Raw genomic sequence first — 14,489 nt, 5'->3', positions numbered from 1 at the left:
GTGGTTTGCATCGCTGTAGTTGTGTTCTGTGAATTGCATCGCTGTAGTTGTGTTCTGTGGATTGCATTGCTGTAGCTGTGTTTAGTGGATTGCATTGCTGTAGTTGTGTTCTGTGGATTGCATCGCTGTAGTTGTGTTCAGTGGATTGCATCGCTGTAGTTGTGTTCAGTGGATTGCATCGCTGTAGTTGTGTTTAGTGGATTGCATTGCTGTAGCTGTGTTTAGTGGATTGCATTGCTGTAGTTGTGTTCTGTGGATTGCATCGCTGTAGTTGTGTTCTGTGGTTTGCATCGCTGTAGTTGTGTTCTGTCGATTGCATTGCTGTAGTTGTGTTTAGTGGATTGCATCACTGTAGTTGTGTTCTGTCGATTGCATTGCTGTAGTTGTGTTCTGTGGATTGCATCACTGTAGTTGTGTTCTGTGGTTTGCATTGCTGTAGTTGTGTTTTGTGGATTGCATTGCTGTAGTTGTTTTCTGTGGATTGCAGGTTTCAGGAGCAGTTGCGCTGTCATCAGAGCTCCGTGATGGATCCCGATTGCACGTCTGCATTCGTCTCGCTTCAGGACACACTCTGCCGGCTCCTCCCCTACCACACCTGCGTGGGGACACTGCCCTCGACGGGGGAATTCCACATAGGTACAGTAACGCTGGAGGGTAATCCCTGGCTGGGGATACAGTGAAGAGGTGACAGGCATTACAGTTGTTAGAGCTGCAGGGATATAGGCTTTAAAGTAGTCACAGCTAACAGAACATAGAATGCCTAAACGGTATACACAATGTTGACCCAGGGGACTTTTTCGACCTGAAAAAAGAAACAAGGGCCAGGGGTCACAAATGGAGATTAGATAAAGGGGCATTCATTCAGAACAGAAAATAGGAGGCACTTTTTTACACAGAGAATTGTGAGGGTCTGGAACCAACTCCCAGTAATGTTGTTGAAGCCGACACCCTGGGATCCTTCAAGAAGCTGCTTAATGAGATTCTGGGATCAACAAGCTACTAACAACCAAACGAGCAAGATGGGTCGAATGGCCTCCTCTCGTTTGTAAACTTTCTTATGTTCTTATGTTCTAATATTTCCATAACTCTTACCTGTGCTGCACTTCTGTCCGCTAATCAGGTCTCAAAGGCGTGGTTTTACAGCACACGTGTATTTCCATTTTAAAACAGGGTACCTGGGACATCACTAAGTTACAGAAAGTTCGCACTTTGCTTGCCTAACTTTCACTTCCTAGGCCATTTCACCTCAGCTGTGTCTTCGGGGTCAAAGCATGTTACTGGCTGCAAAATATGAGACTCAATACAAGAAAAGCTGGGTGTTTAAGGACAATTTTACTCTTAAGAACATAAGAACATAAGAAAGTTTACAAACAAGAGGAGGCCATTCAGCCCATCTTGCTCGCTTGGTCTTCAAGTAATACGACCAAGGAAATGCCTACTTAAAAGTATGGCTTATGAGCAGAGATAGACTCAGTCTAGTGTAGTACCAGATATATATTTTGAAATGAATATGCTTTTTTGCTACAAGTCTTTTCAACACAGCATCTCACCTGAAAATGGAGCCACAGGACAGGCAAGATTTATTGAATTACAAACACGTTAATTGCAAAGTATCTATGACATGAAAGCTTAAACAATCAAAAAAGAAGCTGCAAGGATGTGCTACAAATCAGGAGCTAAACAGAACTGGAAACCAAACAGTGTGACGAATCCATTTACCTTTAATGTTGCAAAGGACATACACAGCTGGTTTCACAGACCCTGGTTAGCACTAATCTAGGACCTACAGTCACATTGGCTACTCCATGGTTAGTGCTAACAAGGGTCTGTGACTTTAATGATAGACAGGAGTCTTATACCTAATAAAAGCCTATACAAACTATAATAGTAATGTATCAAATAGTTCACGCATGTAATTCCACTTGCTGTGAGTGCTCTGTGTGTTTGGTGGGGTCGGATTTGCTCCTTGTGATTTGAAGTGCTCCTGTGTTTCTCTGTGTCTAGTGGATGAGCAGTTTGGAGTGGTGTCCAGCCTGCTGCTGAAACGCACCCAGGAGATGCTGAGCAAGTACCGGCTGCTGCTGCTCCAGGAGGCCAGGGTAAGAGCGCATCACTGTGCATGCTGAACATGCCTGACATTGTCCACTGGGCTGAGCCCCCCATTGCACCAAGAGGAGCCTGGGAGAGTCATGGAATCAACTGACCCAACGAAGGAGTTCCAGTGGTGGAGATGAAAACAGCCACCAATCGCTATGTCTCCACCAGTGATTCCTTAACTCATCCATGATTCCAAGAACCAGTCAGGCAGGCAAGGTATGGGAGAAGCTAAAAACCTCTCTCTATAAGCTTTTGGGGAATTTTAGGAAAGTATGATTCCTTCACAACATATATATTGAGACCAGCAGGTAGCAGTGCACTCAAGGTTACTAAATAAATCTATTAGCTTTTAGCTACGGGGTATTTAAAGCTATGATGAATTCAATCTTTCAAACAGTTAATGCATATATACAGTCACATGTGATCAGCTCACCATTAAGAACACCACTCCCTGTCAACCACTATTCATGTAGAAACAGATCTGAAAGTTTCGTTCTACAGTGCTTTTCATAAAGCTGTAGTTGGGAGCCATAGTTAAGAGACCAAGCTACCAACATTTCACTCTTTGGTGGTTGGAGCCGAGAGATTCCACTGCTGTCTGTACTGCTAACAAAGGTGGAGCACAGTTCTAGCCATTCTAGTTGAATCATACAGTTCCTGAGTGGTAGGTTTAGTCCTGCTGTATTTCCTTGTGATTGTGCAAAGCGTTGTGTTTGCTGTGTTAGCAGCAGCGCAGGGGTCACTGTGTCTCTTCGCTGGTTGTTGCTCCTGCAGCAGGTGAGTCCGTCAGCAGAGATGGTCATGCTGGAGCGCTTGTTCCTACAGGATGAGAGGAGCGGGCTGGGAGAGGAGCGGAGGAGAGCCAGGCTGGACCCGGGTAAGAGTAGAGCAGCTTTCTCTAGCAATACTGCTCATGGAGCCCTACTGTAACCAACACCCGGAACTCTTATTGCATCGCAGTTTGATACACAGCTAATTTAAAGGGATACTTGGGCTGTTTATTTTGTACGTTTATGTTGAAGAAGCATCATTAGAAAGTTTCATTGTGGACGACCCAGGTCTGCTCAAAACAAACGTGTTCCTCTAAAAGCTCAGTGATTTATTGCAGCTTTTTGTGTGTCCCTCGAAAACGAACACCAGAAATAAATAAAGGGCCCTAGGGTTAGTCTATGTGATCTGGGTGTCATCTTCTTTTTCTTTTTCTTAGATCGTTATTTGCCATGCTTACTAACTATTTCACTTATGGAAGCACTGTGGTTTTCTAACGTGATGTGGATGTGTTCACTGAGGCCTGTGCTACAGTGAGAAACTTCCCAGCAGTCATCTTTGAAGAGTCTTTTAAACAGCAGTTTTACCTGGAATAGTCCCTTAGAAAGTTCACCATAGTAAAAACGCACAATGAAAGTGTTGTAAAGCATAGAGAGGTATGGTAAAGCATATATATATAAAAAAAAACATAGCAAACTAACCCTTATAACAGTGTCCTATAGTAAAAACACAGCAGTGTAATTAAGAGATTAAGACCTGGAAGGTTCAATGAAGTCATTTAGGGTTGGAACAAAAACCAGGAGGGCTCCGGACCCCAAGGACCGGAATTGTCCAGCCCTGACCTGCAGTATCTGATTTATTAAATGAAAATGTTTGTAGGTGCATGCTGTGCACTATATATTGTGAATATTTTTTGAACTCCCCTTTTTTTGATTCCCTCTCCCAGACGGCTACATCGCCTCAATGTACAAACCTGCTTCCAGCCTCTCTCCAGCCGCTCTGTCTGTCACGGCCCCCGGCTCGTCTGCGATCTCTCCCCTGCGCAGGGCCTCCAGACTGGGCGGGGGCAGACCGCCCTGCTCCCCTCCCCGAGGGCTGAGGACATACCCTTCCAGCAGCCGGGGGGGGCTGAAACTCACCATCAAGCAGGAGGCCGGCTCCAGGAAAGTGGTGCGCAATTCGGCCTGCGAGCCCCAGGGAGAGGCCACTACAGCTGGGCACAGCCGGGAGCGCTTGGGGGGGCTGATGAACGGGAACTCCACTCGGGGACAGCGATGGGATGGTTTGGATTTCAGGGAAGCTGACCCTCCTCCTGTCTCCCCCCCTCTGGTTCCCAAAGCTATGGATCGCCAGGACTTGTTTGACGCCTGCCGGAATGGGCTGCTGGCGGAGCGGATATCGGTGGCACAGGCTGGGCCCCCAGTGAAGCAGCAGGGGGCGGCAGGGCCTGTCTTTTCTGGCCGAAGGACAGTAGAAGACTCTCCGGAGGCCTCCTGGGGCCAGCCCCCTCCCCACGCCAAGCGCCCGCGATCGGAGGCAGAGGACCCGGGCTGCAGGAGCCCCCCAGACGACAGCGCCCTCACCGAGGACCTCCAGAGCGCCATCGACAGCATCCTTCTGCTGCAGAGACTGCAGGGCCAGGCAGCCCTGTCCGAGCCCCCTCTGCAGGACTTCCAGGGCCGCGGGACCTCGGCACTGGAGGAGGCCGTCAACAGCATCCTAGAGGAGCAGTTGTAGCTAGGGGTCGGGGGGTGGGGGGGCGGCAGGGTGTGCGACTCGGGCTGGGAGACAGGGTGTGCGACTCCTGCTGGGAGACAGTTTGAATGATGGTGCCACTTTACTAATACAGTAAAACCTCTCATAGCCAAACAAGAACCCTAAAAAGATATTCTTCCCCTTTGCAAGTAAATATATAACATCTAGTACTTGTTAGATACTGATCCCAGAGATTGAGAGCTGAAAAGTGCATTTTCTATGACAAGGCAGGAGAGCAGAACACACAACAGGGCGGTTACCAGGGGCTGCTCGGAGGATAACAGAGGTTTTACTGGAGTGGCTTTAAGAAGTATGGAATGACTAGTGATGAGGACAATTGCAAATACGTTGAGCTAAAAATGCCAAATACGTCAGTTTTCTTCTATCCCATTTTTGTCCACGCATAACTAAAAAACACTGGTAGGATTTCATTTTGCCAACCTTGCCAAACTAGAAATCAGTCTCACGGTCTTCAATTTGTTATTTAGGACTTCTTTAAGCTGTCATAATTAAATTCACATGCGTCCCAGCCAAAACTGAACAAAACTGAGAACTAAAAGCTACATTGTTAATTTATTAAATCTTATCCTGAATGCGGAATTCTCTGGGCTCTTGTATCAAATGATTAGTTCATTTGAAGAAACCGTACTTCATAAAACTAAAATATCTAGTGTCGGCGCTAAGACATCTATTAGTGTTTTAGTCTGTCAGACTGTTACAGAGTGTCTTTCTCAAGACATCTGTCTCAATTGTCAAGTGGACTGAAGTTCCATTGGTTTTATTAATACGTTATCATTTTGTTAATATTATATTGAAAGACGAGGGCAATTTGATAATATGATTCTCCAATGATGTCAGCAATCAGGAAATCCAAAGGCAGCACGGGGTGAGAACAAACAGTTCCTCTAATAGAGCCGTTGTTTTGAAACTGTTACAATAATATATTGAGGACCAGCACTGCCAATATTAGTGCAACATTGACTACTTTCATTTATTAATTAAAAAGGATTTAACAAGGAAAATCAACGGAAACATATCATATACTTTTCTTAAAAGAACATTCCTGGATGTCATAGTGCCACACATTGTTATTCATGTTATACACGCGGTGAAACGGAACAAAGACACGCACAGAACTGTACTTCTGAGGCAATTTCACTTTCATATTAATAATACTGTACTTCAGTAGCGAAGGGCAGCCCCCACAGCCAGAGTGAATGAGGATCAATGTACTGCATTGAATTGATAGTGAATGTTAAACTTTCTGGCTATTGGAAGAAGCAATTATATTTTCCACTACGGGGAGTACTCCTCTTATAAGACTTATACGTTATATAGTAAATTCTGTTTCCTTTACAGCACTCACATTTCCAATTGAAAAGGAAGCAGCGACTGACCAGCTTCCCGTATAGATTTACATATATATATATAGTTATTTAAATAGTTCTTAAGGTATTATTTGGTGTGGTATGTAATATATTAAAATGACTTGTTTTTAGTTTGTAAATCAATCCAAAGCATTTTTTTTTTTTTTAATAATTTGACCCCGTATTTCTCCCCAGTTTAGAATGTTCAATTCCTCCCCCTCACCGCAGCAATTCCGCACACAGCTCAGGAGGACTGAAGCTCAGTGGAGGCCCTCCGATCTCACGAGCCAGCTTCTTCTTCCACACCCAGGAACTCAAGGCCCTGCAGGTGTGCTTTTGTAGTTCTTGTTTTGTTCTTGCCTCTTTTTGAATGGGTAGCCTTTTCCAGTACAACACCTCCAGATTTGGAAAGTTTTAAAGATGTCCTGCTTCCTTTTGCTTCAGGTCCTGCTATTTAGAAATCCTAAAAGAAACCAGTTCAATGTCAAATGTCTATAAGTCTTTCTGAATGGCTTTAGTCAAGCCAACAACATACAGCACAAAGGGTACCAGAGGCAATGTTGCTAGTGTGAATAATAGAACACTTTTTTAACACCTTGCTTAGAAGTAAGGCTACTGTTTTTTGGTTTTTATGAATTTTATTTTTCGGTTCATATTTTTTGCGATTTCCGAGATACCCCGAAATCTGTTTTTTTCAGGGCTTTCGCTTTTTATATACTGGATGAAATTATTGTTTTCAGTTACTTTCCAAAATGCTTTGGCGTTTTTTCTGTCAAAATATGTATCGTAGTAACTCGACAGTATTTGCACACCTAAGTTGTACCTTCTTCTGGTCACGAGTATCGGGGTGTTTTATTGGTTTTTACCGGTTAAAACTGAAAATCAGAAGCCCTAGTTATAAGTGAGTTATAGGGGTAAAGCCTTGATAATGCCCAAATCTAAATGTGTCTGTAGCTAGGAATGGGTCTGTGCATTTTTAAACATGTCAGTAACAGCTGTGATAAAGTGGTTCATGGGTTTGGAATTCTAGAACATACAGAAACGTTTCCATTCATTAATGATAATAATTAATCAAAGTCTAATACAGTCAGTCTCAGAACCCAGCACTTTTTGTATTTCAATCAGGACTTGAAATAGTGCTTTGACATCTGCTTCAGTGTGTGTAACAGACTGCAGTATATATTTTCAAACGATACAGTACAGAGGTTGGAAAAAAAATGGAAACTCCTTATGTAGCACACACTTTTAGCATCTCAAACATTTGTGTAATATAGAAAAGCTGGAAAAGAGAGGTAATTGAGAATTAGAACACTAGTAGACAGTAGAGTCACTGTCTTCCTTGTAGTATTATGGCAGGAGTCTAATATTGAGTCCAGCCTTTGTACATTAGACTGGACTGTTTGCCTTGCCTATGAGTGTGACTCATAGTTAACAAACTTCTGTTTAACTGTATTTATGTAATTGCCAACTGTGTGAAATAGGCAACAAAAGGCCTTTTGTAAAATCAACAGAAACAATGTTCTCTCTCACAAAATCAGTGCTTCAAAAACTCATGTGTTGCAGCAGATCATCAATGTGGTTGTATTTGAAATACCTGCATATCCTGAATTAACATCAAAAAAGTCAAGGAGATTCTCAGCATATATAGGGCAGTAGTAATGATGTTAATAATAAGGATAAGAATACATACGAAATGGGCACGCAGTTTAAACTGTTATTTTAACATGACTGAGCCAGTAGTTTGAGAAACAATGTTGTTCCATTTCACTAAAGACCAGTAATGTTCGTTTTGTAAGCCATACAGATGACTGTGTGTTTTTGGAGGGGTGGGTAGTGTCCTGCATGTTGAGCCCGGTTTTGTTGTATGTGTCTCTTTATTTATTTATTTATTTATTTTGTCTGTGTGTTTAAGTGTTACTGCACTGTGTATTCGTCTCAAAGACGAGACAGTGAGTGGAAGTTCTGTTGCCAAAATCCTGGGGCCTTACTGTACGAAATCCAGATTGTAACCGATATCTGCCATCAAAACTGAACAGAAGAATTTCCCTTTTACTTGGTCGTGTTTCATTTGAAAAAAAAAAATGTAAAAGAAGAAAAAAAACTTTTGTACACATTTTGTATCAGACTATTTATTAAAATGTGATTTTTAAATAAAATAAATATGAAAGCTTACTGAGTGTTGTTCGTTATTAGAGTCCTTATTCCGTTGTCCTTATGCACCGAGCGTGTCCGCCTGTCACACTGAACATGGTAACTGAACTTCTCATTTTATCATTGACTCCTTTCACATTGCATTTGGGAATAATCACCTTTTACTCATCATAGAGCAACTTGGCATGTCTCTGAAATACAAGTTAATTTCTGTTCTCTTTAGATATGCTGTGCATGTCACTTTCTGTTTCAGTCAGCACATCCTGGTAAAGCCTCCTAGAGCCCCTTTAAAGCCTGGTCACACGGGTGACTTCTGCGTGTTGCCTTGCAGTTTGCGGTGATCACATGAGAGACAAGCATGCGGTTGACGTAATGCAACCCAATCATAATGCACGCTTGAGTCACGAGATGTAACCATTCTGCAAAGAAAGGCTGCTGCTGTTTTAATAGCAATGTTAGAAGAGGAGGAGAGTAGAAATAAAGAAAGTTTGGGGTTGGGCCCTGGGTTATGAGATGTGAAGAAATGTTATTGTATCACTTGTTTTTAAACTTGCACTAAAAACAAACCTTATAACATTTTTTTTTCTAAAAAAAAATCAAACAAAGGAAACCTTTTATTTTCTTTTATGTAATTATTTCTCAAACCAATAAAAAAAGCTAAATAATCTATTAGCTTCATTTCCTAATCATGTGTCCACATTGCCGTTTTATTATCATGTGACACTACTATCAAATATGATTGGCTGGTATTGAAAATGTTGCCCCCGTGTCGCCTGAAAAATAGAACATCGTCCTAAAGTGGGAGCCACATTGCTGGGGTGTTGACCAGGGAGGCCACACCCCAGCTGACATCCCCATGTTGCCGTTGACAAAAGTCGCCCATGTGACCAGGCCTTTAGAGCTCTCAAACATTCTTCTCTCTAAGTACAGCTGGTACACCACAGTGCAACCATTACCCAGTCCCCCTGCAACACTCAGAAATACCCTGTATGTTCTATGTTCCATTTCTTACATCCACCAGACTGCTGCAGAGGAACAGGTTAATGGTTACACCGGGTGTACAACACAATACAATACAATACAATACAGTTTGCTTTATACTGCGCTCTTCATGCGGAGCATCCCAGGAGCTTTACAATAAAAATTAAAAATAAAAGCCGTTGGCCAATCAGTCCAGCTCAAGAATAAGCCGACGCAAACAGATACGTTTTGAAACTTGATTTAAAAGATTCTGCTGCCAGCATTCCTGATATGACTCGGGACAGAGTTCCACAGGCAGGGAACAGAGCATGAAGGCCCTCGCCCTCCTGATTTCAGAGATTCTAGGAACTACCACAAGCTGAGCTGATCTCCAGGTGCGACTAGGAGCACAAGGTACCAACATTTGCTGTAAATATAAAGATCCAAAACCATGAAGGGCCTTGTAAGTAGTAAGCAGAATTTTAAAATGAATCCTGCATTTAACAGGAAGGCAGTGCACAGGATTAAGAAGTGGAGTGCTGTGCTGTGAGCGGAGTGTGTGAGTATGAACTCTGGAAGCCAGTGCACAGGATTAAGAAGTGGAGTGCTGTGCTGTGAAAGACGTGTGCGAGTAAGAACTGCAGCATTACAGTAATCTAACAGAGAAATAATAAAAGCATGATCCAACATCTCTGCATCTTTATCAGATAGAATGGATCTCAATGTGGCAATGCTCATCAATGAAATGAGAGCTTCATAACAGAGCTCATGTGGGTATCCAAACAGTTGATTCCATAGTGGAGTTTTAAGATTGCCATCAAAGGAGATTTCAATACAGGGTGATTCGCCAAACTGTGTCTGGTGCCCAGCAATAGCACCTCCTGTCTTATTGTCTAAAGATAATTTACACAATCCATGACTGAATTTCACTCAGGCACTGATAGCACAGAAACCGCCATCTCCAGCTTAGTAAGAAAAGAACACTATCTCTGAGTTTAATCTGCATAAGGTTAGATTTGTTAATCCCAGGGGGTGCAGAGAGACACTGAAGAGCGGGCGAGCCAGGGTTGAGCCCCGAGGAGCTCCATACTTCATGTGACCTGTCTCAGAAGAGTACTGACCCAGAGACAGATCCACAGTGATGTAACAAACAGGAGCTCCATACTTCATGTCACCTGTCTTAGAAGAGTACTGACCCAGAGAGACAGATCCCCAGTGATGTAACAAACAGGAGCTCCATACTTCATGTCACCTGTCTCAGAAGAGTACTGACCCAGAGAGACAGATCCACAGTGATGTAACAAACAGAAGCTCCATACTTCATGTCACCTGTCTCAGAAGAGTACTGACCCAGAGAGACAGATCCACAGTGATGGAACAAACAGAAGCTCCATACTTCATGTCACCTGTCTCAGAAGAGTACTGACTCAGAGAGACAGATCCACAGTGATGGAACAAACAGGAGCGCCACCCTTGCAAAGCAATGCCTGGAATGCCAGGATGATTCTGTAATCTCTCCAGTGAGATCCCATGGTCCACAGCAGACAGATCAAGCAACACTAAAACAGACATGTGTCCAGTAGGTCATTACAGACCCTCAATAAGGCGAAATCCAGACTGAAATGTTTCTAATAAACCATTCCTACAAATGATCTTGAAGCGGAGTTACTTCACATTTTTTCAATCAATTTAGCAAGAAAAGGTATATTAGAAATAGGCCTGTAATTTCCAAGATTATGTGGGGGATAAGCTATGTTTCTTCAGAAGGGGATTCACCTCTGTCAGTGTTAGAGTAAGGGAAGCCCTTCCAGTCAGAGGAGTGAACAATCTGAGTTACAATAAGACCCAAAGCAGGCAGACACTTCCTAATAAGCCAGGCCAAGGATCCAAACTACAGGTCTGAAGATTACATTTCAGTATCACAGCCTTAAGCTCTGTGATACTGAAACATAATAGCGCTGGTAGTAGCAGAGGGCACCTGTGCCCGAATCACTTCCATGTTATCAGTGAAAGATGTTTGAAATTTCTCAAATATCAGTTTGATTCTCACCCCAGCTGTACCTCTGTACTGAGAGTGAAGACATGCCTGAGGGCGCAGTGTGGTCACAAGATGCCCCAACAGAGAAGAAGCCTGGTGTGATTTCATGTTTGTATTAAAACCACTGTCATCAGAACTACCAGGGGGTCCGGATAATCAATTGCGAAATTGTCTGACTTTCCTAATCAAGAAATCACTCCTAAAAAAATACTATACCACTACTTTACCTTTAAATAAGTACTGCACTACTGTAAATAACAGAGTCAGGGTTGGTTGGTGAATTTTTTTAACAAGGCAGGAAAGCACAGCACACAACAAGACAGGTTACCATGGACTGCTCGGATAACAGGGGTTCAGATAGGTGTTACTGTATTACAGTGTAAACATGAAACTCCCTACAGATCAGATGTTTCTATCATAGGCTCCATAGGCTAACAATATGTTAATATGTGCCACAGCACCTTTAATATTTAAACTAATGAAAGCCTTTTTCAAGGTCTGGAACTATTATTATTACCCTTCCTCACCAACTATGCTACCCAGCTCCTGGTCCAGGCCCTGGTACTCTCCCGCCTAGACTACTGCAACTCCCTCCTGGCTGGCCTCCCTGCGTCCGCCACCCGTCCGCTCCAGCTCATCCAGAACTCTGCTGCTCGCCTGGTGTTCTCTCTACCTCGCTTCGCCCACGCTACTCCACTACTCCGCTCGCTCCACTGGCTCCCGATCACCGCTCGCATCCAGTTCAAGACTCTTGTACTAGCCTACAGATGCCTTGATCAGACTGCACCCAGCTACCTCCAGACCCTCATCTTTCCCTACACCCCCACTCGACCTCTCCGCTCCGCCTGCACTAGAAGACTGGCTCTACCTCCGCTACGCTCCCCTGCCTCCCGAGCCCGCTCCTTCTCCACCCTTGCTCCGCAGTGGTGGAACGACCTTCCTACAGATGTCAGGACTGCCCAGTCCCTGACCACATTCCGGCGCCTCCTTAAGCCTCACCTCTTCAAACAGCACCTGTAGAACTCCTCTGTTGTATCCTGGGACACTATCACCCTTCATTTAAATATGCTTTATTTTGCTCTTATCTGCCCCCTATTTTACTGCATTTAATCCTGTACCTCAGAATATTGTAATCTGCCAAGTGTTTAATCTGTAGTATTTTGTACTTAATCATATCCTGATGTAACTATCACTATTTAATCATATCCTGATGTAACTTTCACTATTATCTGCTGTATTATTGAATTGTGGTTTGTCACACTTGAGAATTATTGTATTTCTTGTTCTTTTTGTATGACTTATATTGTAACACTTGAATGTATTTGTATTTGCTTGCGATTGTAAGTCGCCCTGGATAAGGGCGTCTGCTAAGAAATAAATAATAATAATAATAATAATAATAATAATAATAATTATGAGAGAGCCACCAGAGGGCGCCCATCTCCAGGTATAATGTGTGAACTCAGCAGAGACTCCTGTGAGCGACGCTGGGTGCAACGCTGGAGGTAGCTCGCCATACAGTGGTTACCAGAGCATTTGATATTTGGGACTGTCCCTGAGCAAGCCTGAGCAAGGTGGCACTTCTGCACTATGGCCAGTTTAAAAATGACAATTAGGGGTAAGCTGGGCTGGAGAGAGTGAGGAACCACACCAGCTCTTGGGGGGGACATAGAAAGCAATTCAGTCTCCATGCCCATATTGGGTATGCTGTGCCTCATACCCGTATAAAGACACTTGTCCATATTTTAGAAATGTTATCATTTGAAAGCATGGTGAAATTATAATCTTTGAGAACAGCATTGAACGCTTTAGGGGAGGAATCTTGTGTGCAATAAAAAAAAACTACCTATAGCCTTCATGAGTGACAGGGATATTTCCCTGACCCCATTCGATATCATTATTCCAACACCTCCTACAATCTGTGACTGACAGCCAAGTCGTTCATCTGGAAGAAATTAAGTGTGGGGAAAAACTGGACATCACGCTGAAATATTATTTTGATCTCTGATCGTCGGTTGCCGTCCCCGCCCTCTCTGCCCCCTCCGGGCTTGAATCCCCTCCCAGCAGGAAGTGAGAGCGGTCTGTCCCGCTGACACTCGCCGAGCGAGGAACCCAGAGAAGGAACAAAAATGACTTGAGCCGGGGCAGCTATCTGAGCGCCTAAACATCGAAACCATCTAACGCGTTGAATGATTGCAACAACAAACGCACAGTACCCGTTTCCCTGGCAACATGGCCAATGTGAAAGTTGCCGTTCGAGTCCGACCGCTGAGCAAAAGGTTAGAACAATTATTGTTATTATTTAAGTTTTGATTATTATCTGTAAAGTGAAAGGAAACTCGCTTGCACTGTGCAATATGAGCTAAGACTGGATGATTCTTCTGTGTTGCTGTACCGTGAGTTACAAAACGAGGAGATTTTTTTAGCCTTCCAAATGAATGCAGCCTTAATTGATTTTTAATTAGATATTGTATTTAGGTGTCTTAAATGATGCGTAGTTGTTTGACTAGTGTGTGTTCTTGTGGTGACACCAACATGTCACTGAAGCCTGTTTCAGATTGAAATCGTCTCTACCCAGAAAATACCCTTTTAAACAGCGTAAATGTGTCAAACCGAAGCGATTACGTCTGGTTAAAAACAAAACAAAAACACATCTGTTACATTTCATTTTAGTTGGCTTGTTTTCTGTTCATAAGTCGTAGGCGACTGTCAGATTAAATTGCAAAAAATTGTTTGTTAAGATAGTTCGCCAGTATAATAAAACATAAAACCCCGGTCAAACAGTTCGTTGTTTAAGAAAACGTATGGTATTTAGTTGCAGTTCAAAACAAACATTGCACTGTCTGCGTAGAACTCCTACACTTAGCAACAGTGTCGGGGTTTAGTTACAGGATTTAACCAAGCCTAGAGTAAAAAACGTGTCTGTCTTTCGTCATCTCCTGTCCATACCAATCTGGTATTGTCATTGTCTCAGTTAAAGCGTGTCTTGGTATTTGCATATAAAGGGGTAGGTTTGGAAATTATCCTTACAAAATGCAGTTGAGCATCAACCCGTCCATGTAGTTCAAGAGGAAAGCATCGCCCGGATTTGCATGACAAAACCTGACGATTTGCTGTTACTGTATCCATACTGTTACAAATCCGTATTGCAGATGGTACTGTGTTGCTTTCCTTACCTGCCTGCAGCTCACGGAGGGCACACAGTTGTGTTCCTGCCGGATTGTGTCGGGTGACAGAGGTGACCTGGTTTAGGGTTGATTAGATTAACAGATTCTTAGCATTTGAGCCATCCCAATGAGGTGTGAAAATTGGTGCTGAACTATTTGAAAAGTTTAACAGCAGAGTGTAGCGCC

The 14,489-nt window shown here is 43.2% G+C and overlaps 2 protein-coding genes and 1 long non-coding RNA gene across 8 annotated transcripts in view; 2 read left to right on the top strand and 1 right to left on the bottom strand.

The window, feature by feature from the left end:
- LOC131698629 (BRD4-interacting chromatin-remodeling complex-associated protein-like) overlaps nt 1–5,654 on the top strand; it is a 24,021-nt gene extending 18,367 nt beyond the window's left edge. For both annotated transcript variants that reach the window (XM_058991257.1, XM_058991256.1), the window contains 4 exons: nt 488–636; nt 2,005–2,099; nt 2,872–2,974; nt 3,812–5,654. In XM_058991257.1, the coding sequence (XP_058847240.1) occupies nt 488–636; nt 2,005–2,099; nt 2,872–2,974; nt 3,812–4,602 (1,138 nt within the window). In that variant the 3' untranslated portion in view covers nt 4,603–5,654. The remainder of the gene's footprint in view (nt 1–487; nt 637–2,004; nt 2,100–2,871; nt 2,975–3,811) is intronic.
- Nucleotides 601–14,489, bottom strand: LOC131698631 (uncharacterized). Of its 4 annotated transcripts, none has more exons than XR_009307679.1 (3): nt 14,313–14,489; nt 6,211–6,450; nt 601–665 (listed from the first exon to the last, which is right to left on the bottom strand). It is a non-coding gene; the product is annotated as an uncharacterized LOC131698631 (long non-coding RNA). The 4 variants fall into 4 exon arrangements; XR_009307681.1 differs by having other exon boundaries at nt 618–661; XR_009307678.1 differs by lacking the exon at nt 601–665 and adding an exon at nt 4,603–4,669.
- LOC117419668 (uncharacterized) overlaps nt 13,166–14,489 on the top strand; it is a 116,685-nt gene continuing 115,361 nt past the window's right edge. For both annotated transcript variants that reach the window (XM_058991248.1, XM_058991247.1), the window contains exon 1: nt 13,166–13,415. In XM_058991248.1, coding sequence (XP_058847231.1) covers nt 13,369–13,415 — 47 coding nt within the window. In that variant the 5' untranslated portion in view covers nt 13,166–13,368. The remainder of the gene's footprint in view (nt 13,416–14,489) is intronic.

Source organism: Acipenser ruthenus, chromosome 18 (genome assembly GCF_902713425.1).
Source record: "Acipenser ruthenus chromosome 18, fAciRut3.2 maternal haplotype, whole genome shotgun sequence".
Classification (NCBI taxonomy): Eukaryota; Metazoa; Chordata; class Actinopteri; order Acipenseriformes; family Acipenseridae; genus Acipenser; species Acipenser ruthenus.
This window is presented reverse-complemented; position numbering and strand designations above follow the sequence as displayed.